At 41.4% G+C, this 22,642-nt stretch overlaps 2 protein-coding genes across 2 annotated transcripts; both read right to left on the bottom strand.

Annotated features, from left to right (window-relative positions):
• Positions 1 to 463: 463 nt before the first annotated feature.
• On the bottom strand, positions 464 to 5,493 carry rskra (ribosomal protein S6 kinase related a). The gene is made up of 12 exons (XM_063907481.1): positions 5,295 to 5,493; positions 4,123 to 4,362; positions 3,944 to 4,027; positions 3,796 to 3,864; positions 3,058 to 3,127; positions 2,396 to 2,503; positions 2,197 to 2,237; positions 2,079 to 2,106; positions 1,772 to 1,861; positions 1,421 to 1,509; positions 1,226 to 1,336; positions 464 to 1,132 (listed from the first exon to the last, which is right to left on the bottom strand). The coding sequence occupies exons 1-12, from the start codon at positions 5,322 to 5,324 to the stop codon at positions 830 to 832; spliced, it is 1,263 nt and encodes a 420-aa protein (XP_063763551.1). The 5' UTR covers positions 5,325 to 5,493; the 3' UTR covers positions 464 to 829.
• Positions 5,494 to 5,589: 96 nt separating this feature from the next.
• LOC134880420 (bridge-like lipid transfer protein family member 2) lies at positions 5,590 to 21,850 on the bottom strand. Its single transcript, XM_063907356.1, is given in 41 exon segments — positions 5,590 to 6,887; positions 7,135 to 7,269; positions 7,656 to 7,757; positions 7,840 to 7,964; positions 8,281 to 8,416; positions 8,498 to 8,608; positions 9,095 to 9,181; positions 9,796 to 9,976; positions 10,060 to 10,181; positions 10,267 to 10,422; positions 10,512 to 10,633; positions 10,802 to 10,984; positions 11,084 to 11,183; positions 11,504 to 11,710; positions 11,912 to 12,069; positions 12,152 to 12,449; positions 12,534 to 12,733; positions 12,963 to 13,062; positions 13,242 to 13,432; positions 13,521 to 13,744; positions 13,846 to 13,964; positions 14,125 to 14,327; positions 14,426 to 14,617; positions 14,758 to 15,808; positions 15,889 to 16,094; positions 16,656 to 16,953; positions 17,072 to 17,127; positions 17,130 to 17,264; positions 17,679 to 17,797; positions 18,059 to 18,195; positions 18,296 to 18,363; positions 18,447 to 18,571; positions 18,679 to 18,802; positions 19,549 to 19,732; positions 19,806 to 19,866; positions 19,977 to 20,095; positions 20,177 to 20,318; positions 20,533 to 20,582; positions 20,763 to 20,889; positions 21,045 to 21,177; positions 21,714 to 21,850. Coding segments are annotated over 40 exon segments (6,711 nt in total). The 5' UTR covers positions 21,116 to 21,177; positions 21,714 to 21,850; the 3' UTR covers positions 5,590 to 6,701.
• Between the last annotated feature and the right edge of the window lie 792 nt (positions 21,851 to 22,642).

Raw genomic sequence — 22,642 nt, 5'->3', positions numbered from 1 at the left:
AGTCAGCAGCATTTCAGGGGACTCCTCTCTCCTCTACTGTGGGTCACTGTGCCTCTGAAACTAGATATGGGTCACTGGACTGCAACAACACAGGGACCTGTCTAAGACAAGGGCCTGAGAGGTATTTAGTGTCAGGAGGCAGTGAGAGGAGAACCCGGGGCCCCCCTTTCAGGAAGATAAAGTTAAAACAGTTTAAAATAGATAGATGACTTCAATAAGAACAGCAATTATACGTGACTTCCTCCTCCGGGCCCTCTTTTTTTTTCTCTGTTACCTAATTAAAAATATTTAATGATGATACTTTATCTGGTCCTCCATTTTCTGTCCTATTAAGTTTGTCCTCAATGGGATTTTGAGAACTGCTTTAAATAGTTCGACCCAAGGTGTCACTGATCCTGCAACCTCATTACAATAGAGCATTGATTGACATTATAGTTCATTGCTGGAGATATAGGCTACATTTGCAGTACATTGTTTTATTAAAACACTATTTTACACCTTTTTTCATAGCTCGGTTGCTAAAACAATTCACATACTAGAATTTACTGAATATGCACTGAAACCTGTTATTACTTGATTGTGTAATGGAACACATATACCCATGGTGATACGTTAGTATTCAAATAAATAGTGAAGGTAATGTGATGCACAGAAATCAGTAATGCATTAGGAAGTAGCAAGGAGCCCAACATGTTTGCTAACAAAACATTGATTTCAAAATGTTAGGATACATCTTAAACACTGTAGATCATTTAAAAACGTTCCCACAAGTTCATTATATACTGGCAGCAATACAAATGTGGCAGTTTATTTCCAGTAAACGTCTTTGTTAACATTGTCCAGTAGTCTGTTCTGTCGCCGGGCTCAGGTCCATGTTTGCCAATGTAGGAGAAAGTTCAGTCAAAGTTGTAGGAGAATGAAGGATTTTTTCGATGTCAAAGTCAGCAAAGGTGTCTAATGAAAGGCCTCTCATGGCTTTAGCTGGCCAATCAGGATGAGTCCTTAGCTCCAGGATGACTTTAACAGGCGTCTTCTGAAGGATGAGTGAGTCAAATGAAGTGCCCCGAAAGAAAGCTTGCATCTTTAAACACTCCAGGTTACGAAGCCGGTTCACTGGAATCTTGCACAAAAGCTGATGAAATAAATAAGAATATTAATAGATGCAAAAACTTATTATAGAATCTAAAAGGTATACATTAAAGAGATGGAAGTCACATTTACAAACCTCAGTGAGCAGTGAGATCAGAGCAGAGCTGAAGGTCTCAGGTAGGATATAAGGAAAATCCTTGACCTTTTTTAACATGGTGCTGTGGTCTGGCTCTGCAGGTACTGGAAACTGCAAAAGGAAAAAAAAAAAGGCTCAGACAATTGACACAAAACCATATGTGAACTAATAAACATGGAGTTGTTGTGAGCTCACCTCTCCTGTCACCAGTGAGAACAGCATAACCCCAAAAGACCACCAGTCAGCAGCGTGATTGTACGGACCCCCACTTAATACTTCAGGAGCTGTTCAGACAAAACAGGAAAACAATCAGGGAAACAAACCGTACGATGACAAATGAGCATCACTTTGACAATAAAAGGGAGTATTGTTAAAGATATGCAAAATAAACTAAAGCGCAGGTGCATCACATTCATAACTGGGTCAACTAAATCCAAAGGGAGAGAAGCGTAGGTGCTGCTAGAATGTGGCTCTAATACTGATATGACATGTAGCATAGTAAACTGACATTTACCTCCAGGTGAGAAGAGGAAATTAAAATCTCACCCATGTATTGGATCGTCCCACATATCGTGAATGCTTTTCCTCCTCTTTTTAGGCGCTGTCCAAGGCCAAAATCAGACAGACGTAGGTGACCTGGATCATTGAAAACACATGCTGAAACTGATGTTTATAGATTATCCTGTAGAAAGAAGAGTCTTGAGTTTTATACTTATATTATTGGTAAGCTTATGGTGAGCATTTTTGTCAGTAGTGACAAATCACATTTGCAGCCGTGACAAAATGTATTCTAAATGAATGAACACACTACATTTCTTTACATGTCGGAGGCAAAAAAATTGAGATGCATTACCTTGATCACTTAAAAGAATGTTCTCCATCTTAATCAAAAACAATACAATATTAATATTTTAAAAAAGTCATGATTCGCATAATACATGTAAAAATAACCTTCATATAAAACATCATACCTTTACGTCTCTATGTATGATCCCTACGTCATGAAGAAATCCTAGAAATAACAGAAGGTGAGATACTAGGCATAAACACAAGATAACAAGGAAGCGCAAAGAGTTTAAAATATACATTTGGACTATCACTGGATGTTTGTTTCAATGTCAAAGGTTAACATGATGAAATTTTCATGGTGAAAGTCTGATGAACACTAACCCAGCGCACTGCCCAGTTCTGCAGCAAAGAGTCGAACCTCATCCTCCCTAAACTGGCCCTTCAGTAACCAGCAAGTGTACAAGTCTCCAGTGCTGCAGTAATCACACACTGGAGAGGATAAAACACACACACACACACACACACACACACACACACACACACACACACACACACACACACACACACACACACACACACACACACACACACACACACACACACACACACACACACACACACACACTTTGAAAGCAGTGACCAGCATCCTTATAACCCACAAAAAATAAAATTTAAAGACTTGCTCATCGCACAGTTTAACTGGGGGAAAAGGAGGAAGATGAAGTCAGAAACACACATGCTTCTGTCTTGTTAGTCTCCTGATAGTTGAGTTTCATCCTTTAATACCGCATTGAATGCACAAATATATAATCATGGCTAAAAACTTGAAAGTCATGCAGGCAATGCAACATCTGAGCTCTACCCAGCTTTCTCATTAGATGGCACTGTACCTCTTCAATATCCAGCACTGGGGTTTCTACTGATTTATGTTACTATGGGACAAAGAAGGGGATGAGGCGGGGGGGTATTCAGCAACACAAATAGTAGGATAGTTAAAGGGAAGAGGGGTTGAACTGTGCCATCGCTTATAGTTAATAACTCACTAATGAAGAGATGGTGCTGTGTCTGCCAGCAGTCCTGTAGATTGTGGATGAATGGGTGTTTGAGCTGCCGCTGCAATTCAACAGTCGACACACACGCACAGAGTGAAAGTGAATAAAACAGTGAGATGGAAAGGGAACTTCTGTTGAATATGATAAACTGTAAAAGAGTGATGACAAAACAATAAAGAATAATTCAGAGGTCATTTAAACATGTTTGTATTTGTTGGTTTTTAGTTGTAAGTAAAACATTACCTTTAGCAAAACTCGTACTTTGAGTAACCAGATTCAATTTGTATATAGATTTCTTTGTTTAGTAATATACATTTCTCTAGAGTTCATAAGAAGGACTAAAACCAACAATTCTTTTCATATTATTTTCTTGTTTCATGATTATTTCTTAATCTGTTGAGTATCCAAAAATTCCATCATCAGCCATCAGCATTTCCAGGTGTCCAAAGTAATGTCCCTAGAATACTTGAACTATTTGACCAACAATCTTAAAACCAAAACATAAATTAATTGTTGAATTGATTTATGATTAAAAACGGGTAATGAATCATTATATCTGATCAGCTGAAACCAGCACATATTGGGCCTGAAAAATGATAAATGGATTTTTAAATAAGTTCTTTTCATTAATCGACTAATTGTCGCAGCACTTCAATAACATAAAGCTCAATAAGAAATGTAAAGTAACAGTATACGCTGTCAGCAGCTGAGAGGGAGAGTGTGTGATACCTGGATGATGACTTCTTCTTTTGACTGCTCAAGCACTCCATGCTTCAAGATGTCTGACTTTGGTAGAACCTATGCAACAAAATAGAAATGATCACAAAAACTATTGCATGTTCCTAATGCTGTTATAGCACTGATTATTATGGCTTACCTTAACAGCGTAGGTCTTCTCTTTAAAAAAGTCCTTTACTTTCAGGATGGGTCCATATGAGCCTTTGGCTATAAACCCCAGGATCTGTGGGCACAGACATATTGTATATCACAGACATTTTTCTCAATGTCTCGCATTATTTGTTCTGTCAATTCTGTTGAACATCTTTTTTGTGATACCTTGAATTGCTCTGGTCCTGGAAGTCTACGCTGTGGGAACTCAGGCAGAAAGACGGAGATGAGAGCTGGAGGAGTTTCTGTGTCCTCTGGAGGCTGCAGAAGGTTGGGGTCAGGCGGTCTGCCATCAGGCAACACAGGCCGAGAAAACACAGCCGAGTGTCCGAGTCTTTGTGTGATGGAGACCCTCCTGTTCGAGAGGATCCCAAGACTGAAGCGACGCTCAGCAGGTGGTCCCTTTGGCTGGATAATTAAATGTAATGCACTATGAAACATACAATGTATATATATTTATTTCATTTGCATTTCTTATTTAGAACCTAAATTAAACCCTACAAATTGGTTGCTAAATATTTTTTGGGACACATCTCTTTTCAAGGACATGAGCAAGAAATAAAAGTACACTTTTGATCTATTTGAAAACCAGCACTGATTTACAGCTGGATACACACATTGATAATGTTTTAATAGCCATATCATTTAAAATATAACAACATAACTGAAAGCATCTGCATAATTTGTATTTTTTGATAGAGAAGTTGCTGATTTCAATGCAGAACTTCAACATGTTACTGCATATTCTTTACATTAACACAACATTTTCTTGGTAAATATAATAATTATGATTTCACTTTATAATTATTACATTTTCTTAAAAAATGTGGTTCAAAGTTCTGATAAAAAAACTTTTTTTTTTAACATTTGCATTCTGTCTTTATACTATAATGCATCGTTTTATAAAAACATGAATATAAAATATAATCACATTGAGAAACTTCATATTTTCAATCTTACTAAACAATATTCGTTTTAATACAGATAAAAGACAAAGTGATAGATAAGCTACAGTTCTACCAATGTGCTATTCAATCAGGACTGCACAAAATCAGAGACGTACGTGTTGCCCCCCCCCCCCCCCCATGCAGCTGGCGATCACTTATCCACTGATAGCTCTATTTTTGACTTCACTTCAGTAGCAGACAGGACTCTTCAGTGCTGTATCACATATTATCCGCCATTAGTTGTACATTAAATCAATTATAATCCAGAGAAAATGTTTAGAGATTTTCGATCGCTGTATATCTCATATGTTGTTGTTATAAGCTACTTATTTTTAGCGACAGCTCAACATCCATGATGTAAATAGATCCAGATGATTTCTAAACTGAACCTACCTTACTGATTTTACTGATGTCGTTGCCCATAAAGGAATCTGTATTTCGTGCAAAAATGTGTAAAAATGCAACTCGTTCAGCCCTTCTTCTGGCATCCTTTTTGGATCCACGTGTTGTTGTGTTGTGTTTGCGGCGAGTCTGCAGTCATGCTGCGCAGCTCTGGATTCCGCTCCAGTTAAAGCTGCCAGCCCGATCATCGCTCAGCCCTCTGTTCCCAAATGTCCTGCAACGCACAGACCTGCCCCCCCCCCCTTTAGTTTTTATAAACTGCACAAAAACCCAAACACAACTGAGAGACTGTAACACTTTTTATTAATGGATAAACAAAAAGCCACAGAGCTGATAGAAATGTGACTACATCTGCTTTTGTGATATGATGCGTTTGTAATTCTTTTTAATAGAAATGTGACGGAAATCACAGGCTTAGCAGCACAGTTATACAAGTAATTCAACAGAAGACAACCGTGGTTACAAAAATATCAAAATACTTTGCATAAAAAGGTGCTTTAGTAATAAAATTACAAAACATACACTCTGCATTAGCTGCAACATAATATATTTATATATTTTCCACAATACCATCAAACCAACTGAGACATTATACAACACATACAAATGTTTTTGCTGCTCTGTTCTTGACATATTGCACAGGGGTGAGGTACAATAAAACAGCTAGCTGAAGATGCACACAGTCATTTAAGGTAAAATATAAAATCTTTTGTGGTCATTTGTGGGTAAAAGGCCTTCCTGTCAGAGACACTCATACAGCCTTTTACAATATATTTCATTGATAAAACATACAGTGATATATTCATTTATGGAATTTCAAAACCAAATATATTTTCTTACAGCAGACAGCGATGAAGGTGCTTCCAGTTGGGTGAGTTATTGGAGCAGACGTACAGTGTTCCTGAGCCAGCAGGAAAAGGTGCTCAGTCTAGCATTTATAGAAGCGGTGGACACAGTGAAGTGCTAGCTACACACTGAAAACAACCCCCGCTACATTCAATGCAAGTGGTCGTCATTGTGTGTATGAAGTGCAGATTGAATTTTTAATGGCACGTAAATAAACAAGATAATAATATATATTTGGTCAAAATGGCACCCTGGGTAATACTGCAGCTGTTTGAGTTCCCTGCAGGGTGTTTGCCAAAAATTCAGGTCTGAGACACATCTGGAGTATTTTTTTTCAAATAAAAACAAAACATTGAGGTTCAGCAGGCTCATGATACATTTAGATATCCTCATAATCTATTTTAAATGCTTGACCGTCTCCCTTTTTCATTGTGACACAGAAAGCCAGTCTGATATTCAGTTTTTCCCTGATACTCTTACCGAGGGAGTGAGGGAGCTGCGGCGGTGGATCCTCCAGTCGAGCTCTGACTTAAATGCACGATGTTTGTCGTCTCACTTACGCCGACTGAAGATGCTCTTCTTGCTGGAGCTCTTGTCTGCGGAGCTGAGGCCGATGAGGAGCCGAGCCTTCTCGTCTTCCTCCTGCTGCTGCATGCTGTTGTCCGACTTCCCTTCAGACGCCTTCCCCCGCTGGTCTGAGCCTGAAGCCGGCTTCAGACGCAGCTTCTCCTTTATCATCTGAGCAGAGAGGAGGAAAAATAACAAGTTTATAAACACGGAACTTATCAATGGCACGGCAAATTGATGTGCTTCTGCTCCTTGTCAATCTTAGTAATGGTAAATACATTTAAATAGTTTTAATCACACTGTCGGCAGAAAAGAATACATGTTGGTAGTATTATCCTATTAACACACTATATTAACTTAAAGGTTTCAAGTTGTGAGCTTATGATAAGGAGTCAAAATCATAAATGTTCTTTTGTACCTGTGCTACAAGAGCTTTCCGGCTGTCCCTCTTCACAGCCATGGCGAAGTCGAGCCACGTCCATGTGTTGTTATGGTACTCCAAACAGGGCAGGACCAGGTTCAGGTCCTTCCAGTCCACACTGCTCTTCTCTCCCTAAAGAAAGGGGATGTTTTATGGCCAAACATTAGTTCAATATCTATAAAACATGACGATGATACGACCCACTTTTTTGCTTAGTTATATATCCATCAGGAGCATCATTTGTATTTATTTGGTTCATGTTTCTGTCTCCACTTGAAGAATATCACTTAAACACGTAAATGCATTTAATGCCAGTAGACTTCTCATGTATTGTCAACAGGGCAAGTGATGATCTTTTCAAAATTAAGAGATCTTTTATTAAAGACCTGAGGTGTTTTAAGGTTAAGACATAAGACAAAATATAACTGACAAATCCTCTTAAGTCATTTCACTCTGCAAGTTCGTTATCTATAATATATAAAAGGAACTTTATACAAGTCAGTGCACAGAAATCCTACCTTATAGCTGACACAGAGGGGCACTTGGGGAATCTTGATGTAGATGAAGGAGTTGTTCATAGCAGCTCGCTCCTTCATCTTATCAATGTCATCAACAGGATGCTGGTGGGAGGAGACCAAAGAGTTCATTTTCAAGTCCTTATTTTCTTACTCGTGGCATACAGGCATAAACAGTCCGGTTTACCTCTGGAGGTTTCCTGAAGGACCTCCTGACCCCTGCAGTGCGGTTCAGTCCCTGGGTGACACCTTTGCTGGGGCCCATAGCACCCATGGTGTCCTCTGATGACTGCCGGGGCTTGACAGTGATACCTGCGACACAGAGAGCGCACCTGCATCAGCACTGTGGCCCCTGGGTGACTCTGCACCCTACACCTTATACTCCCAGCGAGTTTCTCTCACACACGCATCTCAAGGTCATATCCCTCGTGACAGAGCCTTTTAATAGCTAAGAGCGATGACATAACGCAGTCATGGGCTATTTGATACCCGGCACACATCTGACGGAGAAAATGGAAACTATTATTGATCCGTTTTTTTGGTATAGATTCCAGCCTGGTGACCCCACGGAGAGTAGACTGAGAGCTACTCAGCTTTCTGCTGTCATTTTGCGCCGGCAACACCTTACCTGTAGTGACCAATCGGAACTTGTCTTCCTCATCAGTGACCTCCTCCTCCTCAACATTTCGTCCTGGGAAGAAGAAGCCCATCATCCTTTTGAAGAATTGGTACATCAGCTGGATGGTGAGAGGCACCACGTTCACCTGATGATAGACGCACTTCAATGAATCACAATCCAAACAGTTTGAGTGAATGTGGTTGCATGTAGATATGACATTCTTCACCTCAAAGTGCTCCTTAACAGAGATTCCTCCCACAGGGGGGCGCACTTTACTGAAGATACGCAACGCAAACTGCCGTGCTGACTGGCATGTACTCTGGGGACGGATTACAACCTAAAAAAGAAAAGGGGAGTTAAATTCATCCACAAAACTAAGCTCTGGTGCAAAGAGAAAATCCAACTCTGATTGACAGCACATGTCATTAATGATATGAACACAGAATGGGCAACAGCTTCAGGTCGAGTGAAATTGTATGAGACCTCGCCTCACATGCATCAATGAACTATTGAGTGCACATGCAACGATGAATATGACATTCTGAAGAGCCACTGAGTGATCCCAACTGGACAGACAGGATGGAGTTTACACAGACGTTGAGTGACTGTACGAGCACTGTACATACCCTCACACGCTGCACAGAGGAAACCAGGCAGAGTCAATAAATATCACAGATCTTTTGGAAATACATGTTGAAAATGTCTCCCGAGATAGTCAGCGTTAAAAGAATGTTTGTCATGGATTTGATTACATTTTGTTGAATAATCTCGGTTTAAATACATTCAAATGTCTTGGGCTTTGTGAATAATAAGTGAAACGTACCTTGTAAGCTGCATTGGGCAGCAGGTTGTTCATTGTGAACCAGCCCAACTCCAGGAGATGCTCTGCCGTGTCGTCAGACTTGTTCAGCTGAGGGAACAAAGTATTCAGTTATCAACGACTGCCATCCGGCAGTGAGACGTTACATATCTGATCTGTCAGCAGTAGGATCTCATTTGATACTGTTGTGAGAGTTGTGTTTTTATGGTTGATGGGGTACTATGTTACATATTAAAGTTATCCTAGGATGATTCTTGGATTACAGGATGTAGAAAAAAGTGTAATAAGGGCTACAGATAGGGACACAAGCGCTAATACATTTATAAAAGAAGTAACTCACTGAGTTTTCCATGATTGAAAAATATGGAGATTATTTTTTTAGATTATTAAATGAAATGTTTGGGTCCATAAAATGTCTGAAAATACTCAAACATTTCCAACCCAGTTTTTCCAAGTCTTCATATGTCTTGTTTTGTTCACATTCAGTTCAATATGATATAAAAGACAGTGAGTTTTGGAATACAGCATCTTCGGACAATTTTTGCATGAAAAATATACATTAAACTATTAATTGTTATCAAAATAGCTGGCAATAGTTTTTCTCTGGGAATCTTTAAAACTCTAGAGAGGACAGATAATGGAGTTAGATATCAGTATGTTTCCAGGCCCGGATGGAAGATAAAAAGCTTTGCAGTACAGCTCACCTTGCTGTACATAAATCTCTGCAGCTCTAACTCAGCAATGCCGAGCTGGCCGTCCTCTTCGGTCAAACACCAGCGGGCCTGGGCGAAGTAGATCTCTGTCCTCCTCACCACACTCACATCCTCTGGGGGCTTACGCAGCTCTAGCTTGTTGGCCCTCTGCAGCTGGAAGTCCTTAAAACACCTGGAAGAAAAGAGAACACATTTATTTAGTCATCTACGCAATATCTGCTCAGTGTTGGATGTGAATGAGCGCTGATGTGAGACCTGATGAGGATGTTGAGCTCTTCACTCTTCATCTGCATGTCGTTCTTTTCCTGGTTCAGCTGGTTCTGCAGTCTTGTGTTGATCTCCATCAGCTCATCGCCGCTCAGTTCCTCAGGTTGTGCCTGCAATACAACATTATCAGTTTTTTTTTAATGTTAACTCGTCGCTTGATACAACAGTAGAGCATCAACAAGCACTACGCCTCACCCTGATATTAGAGTAAATCTGTTTCTCAAGCCGTCTGATCAGAGCGAGGTGCTGCCTGACGGCCTCCTGGAGGTGCAGGATGCTGCTGCGCTGCTCCTCAGGGTTACTGGAGATTTCCAGCTGAAAACGCACACGCTGCTTCTTCTCACTGTGTTCCTGCAGGTAAAAAAAAAAATAAGCATTGCTAAGCATATGGAAACGTACTTGTAAATTACAATTCATGACCATTTGATGCTCCGGCCTACCTTGCGCCTGGGCTCCACGTGCAACAGCAGGTTGTTGACGATATCCAGGATCATAGCGTACTGAACAGGGTTAGTAGATATCTCCAGATCGTGGTGAATGAGGGTGAAGGTGTCCACAGCCCCTGTTAAATCAAAATAAAATAAAACTTACATTTCAAATATGGTGACTCAGTAAAAACCTTTTTCATTATAATTAAGTATAAAAGCAGTAAAATGTCCCTTTTACAAGAACCTAGATGCATTGTTCCTTGCTGTTGTTGGATGTACAGTAAACAGGTGGCCAGACATACCGGCCTGTTTTTTCAGCAGGTCCTCTTTCTCGTGGCTATTCCTCAGCTCTGGGGGTTTGATCTGTGTGGCCACCTCTGGGTTGATGTCGTGACTGTAACTGATGTAGTGCATCCGGCAGCTACAGCGCGAGATGATACGCTGGACCTGCTGAGACTCGTTCACCTGGGCCGGCTGGTTCCAGTCTACAGACAGAGAACAGACCATTTAGAGGCTGTGTCCGACAATGCCTCTTTATTACATCTGGTGAGGAAGGACAATCCTGCGCGGGAGAGGTCATTTACCTGTAGTGGTGCTAACCATTCCTCCCACAGCCTGGCCACTCTCCATCAGCTCCAGCACTGAGTCCAGGTTACGCTGCCGGTGCTCTTCTATGTTTTTCACCTGAACACCACACAGAGAAAGCAAATCAGAAAAGAAAAGCAGTCCAGACAATGAGTTACAATAAAGCCTTGGTTGTGCTGTTGAAGTTTAGTATTCTTTGTATTCAAACTAGCTGTGTTATACAACACAACATGCTATTAATCTATAATCATGGCATAGCATGAAAACTTGCCATCCTAACTAACTGAATACTTTTTTACCTATGGTTCATTATCAGTTAAAAAGGATGCAACTGTGTATTTTTCCAATGCTCTTTTTGTTTCAATCCTCAGGCCTTATAAGGAATATGTCACATCAAAAGGAATATGAATGTTGGTTACCTCCAGCCACAACTGTCTGTCCTCTTGCTCAGATGGGTTGGGCTCCATGGTGGCAAAGTACTGCATGCCATCCAGCAGACAGGTCCAGGTGGTTTTCTGCTTCAGGGTGTCGTTGTACCAGGATGGGTCGTGCTCACACTGAAGCAACTGAGCCTTCGCTGCTGACACCAACACGCAGCCTGCAGTCTCTGTGCCACGCAACATCATCTGGGAAAAGCAAATGACAATGAAAGGGCTAATATTTTGTGATGAGTTTTGATAGAGCTTTAACCGCTTTTGTTGTAGAATGTAGCAGCCACTCTTTTGGAATTCAAACATAGAAACATACAACACTGTTATGATGACATTAGGTAGGAATTAAATTGGCCCTGCAGCATAGAAAACTGAATAAAAATAATAGGCCTTTACCTGACAGTTGACCAACTCGATAAACCAGTTGCGGTTATACACATCGTCGGTCTGACAGGCTGCAATGCCACAGAGCTGGTCGCTGACACCAGAATCCTCCTCAGAAAACACCACAAACTTGTCCGTTTCCTCGATTAGTTTCTGAAGCATCGATGTTCCTGCCAAAAGAGGAAAAGGAAAGAGTTTAGTGGTTATAAAAAGACTTGACTGATGGCTTTCTTACTCAAGCTATTTCCTCACCTTCATTTTGACTTTTTTCTGCTCGACTGACGGTGGGCATAACTGGTGTGGTGGGGGCTGTGTTGGGAGAGTAGTTGGAAGGAGAGCGTTTGAACTTTTTGGTCTGCAGCTGAGTGTCGATCCTCAGGCCCTTCAAAGCTTCAGTGGACAGGTTTCTCTTCAGCACCGACGCCTTTTTGTAACCGTCGTACAGCCCAAAGGCTATGTTCCTGTTAGTGGTGGTCCAGGACGCACGCAGGTCCACCAGCCGCAGTTTGTGAGTGTACGAGGCATTCGTCTCATCCTTCTGGTTCACCTCCTGTAGCAAATTTTCAAATTGCGTGATTATGAATTCATGGACAGCGTAGAACAACAGGTATAGCAGCTCTCTTTGGGCTTTTACCTCCTCCATGCGGTTGCTCTGTCTCTGGTAGCTCAGGGAGGACAGGCTGAGCAGGTGAGTCTTCTTCACCTGAGCATTCATCTGGTGGTCTGCTGTCTCATCCCAGGTGGACGCCATCAGGTGAACTGTCACCTGAGACAGCTCACTAACCATCTGAGTCACATTCCACTCAGATATCAGCCTCCTCATCACTGTGCCAGCTGAAGGAAAATAAGAACATAATAAAAACACATGTGATTACGTTAACAACACATGTTTTAAACTGGCTAACACAGCTGAACAGTCTTAAAAACAAACACTATGGCTGTGTGCACTGGCTCGTAACCCCTTGTACCATGACAGCAGCACAAATACTCAGACCGAATAAGCCGTAATCTGTGTGTATGAATTATTGATTTTTCCTAAACTGCAACATGCAGATGGCTGTACCCTGAGGAATAAGTCTCTGTGCCCCTCGGGTGAAGACGTGTCCTTTGTTGCACTCCACTTGGATTCCTCTCTGCTGGGCAAAGGAGGCCCAGTAATGCACCTGGAGGAGAGATAACATGTTGGAATATGCACACATGAAGATTTAGGTGTAAAGAAATACATTTAACTATGTGTATGAAATTAAGAATCCTAGTGTCCTGTGTGACTGACTGCAAATGGTTAAAACAGAGTAGATATTCAGTGGACTGATGCTGGAAGGCAGCCCAGAGACACCCTTACTTGTAGCTGTGGGAAGGCAGCTGTGTAGGACATCTGTTTGTAGTGCTGACCCAGCTTCTTGCGGATAGGCCTGAGGCTGTGGAAGAGCTTTCCTCTGCAGATGGGTCGAGATACACCCGTCCATGTGGCCCAAAAGTTCTGCATCCAGCGCAGAGTGCTGCTGTACAACAGCATTCTCGGCTGGGAGGGTTCTACAAAGAAAAGAAAATATATATGTATATGAAACTAGTTTTCCAGCACAGTGGGCTTAGTTATACATAATATCAGAGTTGCGGGTACCGGTGCCACAGTGCTGGTTAAGGTCCATGGTGATAGAGAGGTTGAGGTTCTCGGAGCGGAAGGCTCTGTAGGAGTCATGAGGTTGTCCTGAAGTCACGTCTGCAACGTTCTCCGCACAGCAGAGCATCACAGCATGGTGGTCATGGGGGTTGCCATGGCAAAGCCATTGGAGGTCAAGGGTCATACACAGGTTGGGCAGGTGTAGAAAACAGATATCATCATACCTAGTGTGGAGATAAAAGCATTTATATTACTTAACAACCTGGACAAATACAGCTTAAAGTTGCACTTTATGGCCATTTTTCTTTTGGCTGCCTTTACTTACTTTGATGCTGTCCTGACATTAACATCTAAATCTCCTTTATAAACAAACTGGCCAGGGTTCCAGTCAAAGTTCAGTGTATTCCACTCCCAGTGCAGGTTTTCGGTGGTGTTGTAAGGGTCCTGTAATAAGTGAGATAAAGTGATTAATATTATTTAGCATAACCGGTTAGCACAGCAAACTGAAACATACTGTGACACACTGAGTGTAACTGCCAACTGAATTTAAGTGATTGATTTGAGATTCACAGCAGTTGAACTTGTAAGGTGTAAGCTGTTTTACCTCTGTAGCCAGCTGATGAAGGTTGGCCTGGTCGATGTCCATAACCCAGCGCCCGTGCAGAAGGAGACGACTTTTGTCCCACCAGGCCACAGGAGGTGAGGGATCCACTGTGGGTTTGGTCAGCAGGTCGACAGACTGGCCAATCAAAGTCCAGGCAGGGTCCCAGCATGGCCCCCACACAATGGTGTACAGAGAGATGTTTGCTGTATGGAAAGGATATTCAGAGACAGATATTAATGTACAGCTTCTGAAGAGTAATCGAATACAATAGCATGGTGACAGCATCATTCATGTAACTCACATTTTAAATCATAGTAGAACTTCAGTGGTGGCATATTCCTGTGGACCGTCACATCTCCCCATGGCGAACCAAGTGGGACAGTCTCTTTGCGATGAGCCCTGGTCTGTCCATCCTGCTCCGTCCCAATGAGACGCCCTGACAGCTCCCAGTCCCGGATCTCAAAGAGGTACCGAGGGTAATCCCGGATTCTCACTGAAACAGCAGAAAGACAGAAATTACATAAATCATTTCTGTAGTAGGTTAGAACCGTAAGGACTGTCATTTCCACTTCAGTCTCATCTAAATCCCGTCTTTTATCTGCAAATCAATGCTGTATATTCATATGAACTTACCCAAAAATGCAGCCAGTTTGAACTTGACAGCACGGCACCACTGGACCACCAGAGGGAGTCCGTCTCTGGGGAAGGGACTGATCGTGTCGATGTCCCTGAGCTGCTCCCTCACCTTCTCTGGCCCGTGCAGAGACTGATCAGCCAGGAATACCAACTCCAGGTCTGACACAGTCCAGGTCAGCAGAGACTTCCTCATGGGTGTGTTTGCGTAGAGGCGGCGTGAACGCTGGATGTAGATCTCAATGTGCTTTTTCTCGAGTGAGCTGTACAGCTCTTCGATCTTCCTGGCAGGGAGAAGTTCTCCATGCTGCTTGCGTAAATCTGCCACCTTCTTATCCAGAAGCTGAAGACGCTTGGCACTTTCCTTACTCTCATCCTTCATCAGCTCGTAGTTGTCTCGCAGCTTGATTTCAAAGATATCGTCCAGGAACACAAAGGAGAACTGGCTGATTTTGAACACCAGGTCAGGAGGCAGGCGGGGGACGGCGGTGGACTGGGTTGCGGAGCGATGCAAAGTCTTCAGCCACTTCTGCACGCTAATGGCCATGTCAAAGGTGTTGGAGAAGTTGTACTGGTAGGGGAACTCGACAGTCATAGAGGGGCAAGTGAGGACCCCGACACAGTTGTGATGAGTGTCGAGGAAGGGGAAGGTTTCTCTGTGCAGCCACATCTCAGGAAGCTCTGAGTGAATGTCAACAGACAGACTCTTAAAGGTCACGATGTTGTGGCCATCGAAGTTGAAGATCATGGATGGGGAACGTATGTGCATGTAGCCTGTGTGTTTGGAGACTGTGAGGGATTCTGTGTGCAGGAGGATGTAGTTATGTTCACTAACATGGGCCGTCAATCGAGTGCAGCCCAGTGCAATGCGCACACATAGCCCTCTGCTCTGACCCGGTAGGATTTCACTTTCCGGGGGTTCCACTGGACTGTCCTCTCCTCTCTCTCCGCAGAGCATAAGCCAACACGCCTGAGCTTCACTCATGTGCTGATACAAGACCATGTGGTCAGGTGGAGTCCATTCGACAGAGAGCTCCTCTTCACATTGAACCTGATTAAGATATAATATATGAATATTGACACAGATATTCCATCATTATAGACAAATAAAACTCAAGGAGGTGTGATTACCTGTAAGGTGTGGGTGGTGATGCCGTAAGAAAAGGCTATCTTGGTGAGTTTGAGCACAGGGCTGGGGGTTTGGGAGGAGGGGCAACATGACTCCATGTTCTCAGTGAGTGCTTTGATCGCTGACAGGCTAACACCTTCAAGCGACACCGTGGAGCTGTCTGCAGAACTCTGGACTCTGATAGTGTCCATCCGCAGAGACACGGCCCCTAAAGAGAAACACAAGGACACAAAAGATGATAATCAAACATGATGATCAACTGAGGAGTAGAGCATTTTGATAAGCAATCTGTAACTCAGATAATTAAGGCAATGGGGTATTTCTAAGAAAGAGACTTACTTTTTGTTCCAACCCTAAAATGTAATGCTCCAATACTTTTGGCCAATTGGAAACTGACAATTATTTGATTATGATTATCTGACCTATTTATAGCCAGAGAAAGATAGAAACCCAAGGTTAAGTCTTCAAAGAGATGTTTTTGATTGACCAACAAACTAGAAATTGCCTAACATAGTTATTAAAATAGTTGCTGATTGTCTAATTGTGTTAGATCCACAGAAATTACATTTATTTGGGATGAAAAGTACCGTTAGACCACAGGAATGCTTAATTTAAGTAAAAAGTAAAGAATTAGACATTACATGTCTTTTCTGTCAAACCACTAAGAGTCACACCTAAATATATCCTAAAGAGTAAACTGTTCATGTCACACGTAGTTAATTACGAAACAAAGCCATGCAATATTCTTTCATAATCTGAAATAATTTACCTGCTAGATTGGACAGTGTGAACACATTAACGTCCTCCAGACAACAGTCCAGTTTAAAGAGCAGATGTGGTTGTGAGGAGGGGATGGGTTGGACCATGTGGCCACTGGAGGGAGACACTGAGGTCACATCTGTCAGCAGTGAACCCGCATCATGAGGAACACAGATGAGGGACAGCAGGCGAGACAGGCACAGGGCACAGGTCTCTGAGAGCTCCACTTGAAGACCTTTCAGGTTGGACTCCACGCTCAAACTTGGACACTGGCTACTCGACTCCATGTGGGGCCGAATGAAACTCCCCTGAAGGGGTGAGGTCATAACAAACATTAGCCAGTATGAGTATGCCAATTAATCCTCTTACTGAACAAAAAACATTACACATTCGAGAAGACTATTTCTAATAATTGTTCGTTCGTACCTGAAGACCAAGTGAATCTAAAATGAGTGCTTCTCCCCACACATGTTTACCAGGGGATGGGGTGCTTGTTGGATATGAGACCCCTGACCCACCCTCCACCAGAAGTTGTCCAGGGACAGTGAGGCACGTTGGTGCACATTCTGGGACTCTGTGCTCTCGGTTTCAACTTTAATGTCGAGAAGATGCCGCAGTTCTAAAGACACAGGACATACAAGTCATCATACAAATGTGTTTCAGAAAGTACATTTAAAGTTGCTGCAGTATAGAGATTTCATTTGTTCTCCAAAAACTAAATCCAACTGGGTTATAAAAAACTCAAGTTAATGTGTAACATTTAAAAAGGCACTCTAATAAAATATGTTATCTAATCAAGATTGGCAAAGGCTGACATAAAAATTGCCCTCAGAATACAAAGCAGAAAGATTTATCAAAAGAAAATGTGTTGTAAGACTGATGATGTTAAGTCATAACATGTGCTGTTGTGTTGAGGTTAAACTTTAATGCAACACACCCTCATTCTGGTCTGTAGCAAAAACATCATATGACGGTCCCCTGCCTTCCTGTGTGTGAATGTGCACGTGTGCAGCATGTGAAAGACCTTCAGTACCTGCACTGACAGAGAGAAATCCGAGAGCAAAAGGCGTCGTGTCTCCCAACTGAACCGACACGTTGACGTTGGACACAGAGGAGGTGATCATCACAGGAGCATCCAAGTGAGGGAGGCGCCTGAGGAAAAGAAGGGTGGGCAAATAATCTAATGGACTACACAACACAACAACGTCATGGAACAACACAATACAGAATGAGTACAAACACACACATGGATAGGAAAGAGAAGACAGTAAAAAGATTATTATTTTCACACCGGTGGGTGACCTTGAACACAGATCCAATCACTCAAGAAAATATCTTGTCATGTTCAACCCCAACATGGGTATTAATTGCCATTAAGCGATCAAACCCTTCTGTTCTCCTTTCGCAACTTGCCTTTTTCTATGAGCTGCCTTCCTGTGGATAAGCTGTTCCCATGGAAATAGATTTAGCCAATGGGAGAACTCCTGGTGACGGTAGTGGATGATGCAAGTGTTGACAGTGAATGACCCTGAGATGTCCACTGATGTAACCTAAATGTAGAAACACATAGGAGACAAAGTCAAAATAAGGTAAAATATGAGTCATAGATTTGAGAAGCTTTGTGCTGTGACTTTCAAGCATCTTCCTCACCTGCAGGACTGTCTTCAGTGTGTTCACACACAGGATTCTTTGCCTACTTTGTGAGAGGAGAAGTCCGTCTGTCAATTAAAAAAATGAGAAGGTGTTATTATTGCTTTCTCTTATTCATTCACGTCTCTCTGCATTGTGTCGGGTGACTCACCCTCTAGAAGGAGCTCCATTCTGCTCTGGGGAAAGCTCAGCTCAGGAGTGAAACTTTTGAGAGGAAGCTGCTCATCGTCACGTCCATAGCAGACTTTTAAAGACTTCAGAGTCCAGTTCAGGTGTCTGTGCAGGCAAGAAAAATAAGATGTTAAAATCAGAAGGTCATTCAATTTTGAATCAATTGCGCAAAAGAATAGCCATATGCAGTCGTTAGTAAAATGTTGGCTCACCTTTTCTGGCTTTGCATGGACAGAGTTACATTTGTATTATCAAATTCCACGTCGACTTTCTGGGGAACCAGCCCATGAAACCGCTCCACCGCCTCAGTCTGGATAAACTCAGTATTTTCACACTCTGAAAGGAAACAGTAATAACACAGTTAAATCTAAATATAATGCATGATTCTATCAGAGATTTTAAAAGTGCAACAGTTAGCCAATCTATTTAACAATTAAATAAACAAAAACGAAGACTAAACAATGTCATTCATGTAATAAATACAATCACATCCTTTGTGGTTGTGCATAAGCCCCCTGATGTTTTCTTTCAACTTCAACTTTTTTTTTGTTGCTGTATATCAGATAACCTGAGTGAGCTTATGTCACATTCAGGCAACACCATCAAACTTTTATCCTTAAGCATGAAGAGATTTCCACAACTACAGAGGTTAATAAAGGAGGTTCTTGTACGACATGACCTTGTCCTCATTTTCTTGGCGGTTAGCAGAACGGCTAAAAATATCACAGACTGCAGTAGACATCCAGACATTTTAGAATAAGCAGAAGCCTGCTGATGTAAGACAGCGGAAATTAACCCTTAGTGTTGTCAATGTTAACATTCTGTACTTTCTTTGAGCACAAGAGTACAATTATTTTCTTGGGCAATAAAGAAAAAATAGAGCCAAGTTGGACTACATTTATATACTTGTTATACATGTTGACGTTCTCTCCTACAACCATCATCCCAGATGGGAGCTTAACATCCCAAGATTGGTTGGTCATTGCCATAGCGAGTTTGTCCATCCATCCATCCCCCGAGTTTGTTACTTTGTTTTAATAATGATTATGACATTTTAGGGATTATACTTTGCGTTTGCTCACCAGATGCATCCTGAACGCTCCTTTTGGGAGACGGGGGCAACAGGAGCTGGCTGAGAAATAATCCTTCATGCAGCTCTGCGATCAGCGTCCTTACATTCAGGGACAGACCGCCTGGCTTCATCTCCGGTAGGTTCACGTCTCCAGACAGCAGCAGGCTCAAGGCCACTTCAGCCAAACATATATCCTACAGTGGTGAGCATGTTAGTCAAACACATTCAATCCCAACAGTCCATTTCAGAGAAATTAGAAGAACTTACCAACTGACTGCTTTTAAGCACTTTACTGCTTAGCTGTCCAACTGAGAAGTCCCACGCCAACCTGATATGAAAGTAAAAATGTTAATAAAAATTATAGCATCACCCATATTTTCTTTTCAATGTAATAGTGAAATCAGAACAGTAGCAAACAGAAATGATAAAGTGCATCACCTTTTACTTTGGTGGTCAAGCAACAAGGTGATGCCTGTAACTGTCATGTGCCATAGAGACTCTGACAGTGCCAGGTTCAGTACCATCACATTGATCGAGCTGACGTGGAACGACAGTAGCTGAAAATACAAGTTAAGAAGGGGTAAGATAATGTCTACAATAAGTCTATTAAAAGTTTGAGCTTCTGTGAGTCTCCATACTTGTGACAGAAAGCGTAGCGTTGTGGGGCTGACTGAAATCTTCCCAGACTTTCTTTCATGGCTCTTCTTTACCAAAGGTCTGAGTGGTGCTTGTAAGTCAAACCTAACTCTGGTTTCGCCAACACACAATGCCAGGTACCTCCTGCAACACAAACATGACAATCAAGATATTTATATATATATTAAAAAAAAATATATATATATATTTATATATATATATATATATATATATATTTATATATATATATATATATATATAAAAAAAAAATATATATATAAAAGGTTTCAAATCTTGTCATGATTTGCTGGAAGATTTTATCTCTAACTACTCAACTGAGAAAAATTTGACAACTTACGGCAAATCCTGGTTGAGAAGTTTACTTGAAATCCATATTCTGTCAATTTCCTGTCAAAAATACATCCCCTTTTATGGTTAAGTCAAAAAGTACCCTTGATATAATCTTGGACAGTTAATAAACAAACATGTATTCTGGCCATTATGAGTCAAACTTTTACCCCTGAAATGGGAGCAGTGGCCTCCAATGAGCTCACTACATAAATGTCATGTAAACACAGTGTGTCTTACCAGAGTATGCTGGGGGTGAAACTGGATACTAACTCCTTGCAGAGAAAACAGCCCGAATGATTTGATCTTTAGATCAGCATTCAGGGCTGTCTGGAAATATCGCACAGCCAGAGTGCATACGAGCCACCTAGAGAAAAAAGCCAAGAGCAGAAATTTTGAATTTGTAAAAATATGTAAAGAAAACTATGAAAACCAAGGAAAGGACCTATATGGGTTCAACTAGATATTGCCTACATAGTATCATTTACAATCACATACTGTAGAAACTAACACATTTCTTACCTGAAAATGACACATAACAACACAATCCCAAACAGAAGAATTAACAGGAAGGATATCAGCAATAGAGACATGGTGTCCCAAATTGTTCACACCCAAATCTCGGACATGGGTCTGGCTGCTCCTCTATCAGCTGCTGTCAAAGAGGAAGAGATGCACTTCAGTTCAACTCACCTCAAACTCAGGTGTGACAGAACGGTTGCTAGAAAACAACAATCAATAACTCGTCCATCACTGAAACAGGCTTAGGCAACCTCTACTGTGCGAATTAATAAACGTTAGTTCTGTGTGTTTCAGCTAACAGCTAGCATCACAATGCTAACAAGGCTAATTAACAAGTGCAGTCACAAACAGAATATGATACAGCACGTAGCTGAACTTTATCACTTACTGTCACCAACAGTAAGTCATTGTTTTCTACCCATCAGTGGTAGAAAAGTGGCTCATTAAGGGTAGCAGAGTTAGCCCAAAGTAGTCAGACATTAAATAGTTAAAGATGATTGTCGCCGCGTCATCCAAATATCAGCAGCAAATCTGTGCTAGCAAGCTAACGCTACAGCTAACTTCGCTAGCATAGCTGCGAGACTGCTACACAACTTAGCATTGTTTATGGTAACTACTGTATATTTATTTTGCTTTCGCAGGCGCCAGGTTATTATAAAGATTACTTACACTGACATGTTCACAGCACTGTGTTTCCGCTGCAAAGAGCCCTTTCACCTGACAGTAACTCTGTGCTCACAGAGTCAACACTGTGGTGCTCCGCCCTGCTCAGCTGGCACTTCATCTGACAAGCTGCAGCCCAGAACTGGGACTACAGTGGCTGGAGCACCGCCAACAAAAAACTGTTTATGCAAATATTAATCTTTAACTAATGCATTCAAACAAAAAAGGTCACTTACCAATACTACCCACACCAATTCATACAAAGATAATACACAGAAAATAAGCTTAAAGTCACAGTGGAGTCTAACGTTTAGCCAAAAGGTAAAAGGTAATGTATTTCCATTGTACTTATTTTAACATTGTCGAGAAAAATATTGTTTTCTTTACTCTACTTTACTACTTAAATGTATAGCCTTTGTTACTCAGCATATCGAGATTATTACAAATTAAACCAACACCATCACTGGTAGCTACACAGCTGTAAAAGTTCATTTGGAAATCAGACACACCTATACCAGCTGCAACATTAAAATGAAACATACATTAATGCATCATTATTATACAAGACTATGTCATATATTATTCCGAAATTGCCCATTCTGCATCAGTACTTTCACTTTATGCACTTTAAATAAATTGATGCCAATACTTTTGTACTCAACATTATGTATGAGGACTTTAATTGTTTGTTGATTTGTGATTCTTTGCTGTTGTAGCCTATATTATCAAAAGAAACACCTGAATATTTCTTCTAACTCCGGCAGTCATAATCAAAGTATTTTACGAAGGTGAAAAGTTGGAGAGACAACATTTATTTCAACATGATGTCTGACATAATGTATCTTTACACATACGATTCAGTGTAATTCAAACAAATTAATCAACTATTGCTACAACATGACACTGAAATGAATTATCTGTAAACGGTGGGTTCT

Source organism: Eleginops maclovinus, chromosome 18 (genome assembly GCF_036324505.1).
Source record: "Eleginops maclovinus isolate JMC-PN-2008 ecotype Puerto Natales chromosome 18, JC_Emac_rtc_rv5, whole genome shotgun sequence".
NCBI classification, from domain to species: Eukaryota; Metazoa; Chordata; class Actinopteri; order Perciformes; family Eleginopidae; genus Eleginops; species Eleginops maclovinus.
The sequence above is the reverse complement of the archived record's forward strand: the minus strand, read 5'-3'. Positions and strand labels throughout refer to the sequence as shown.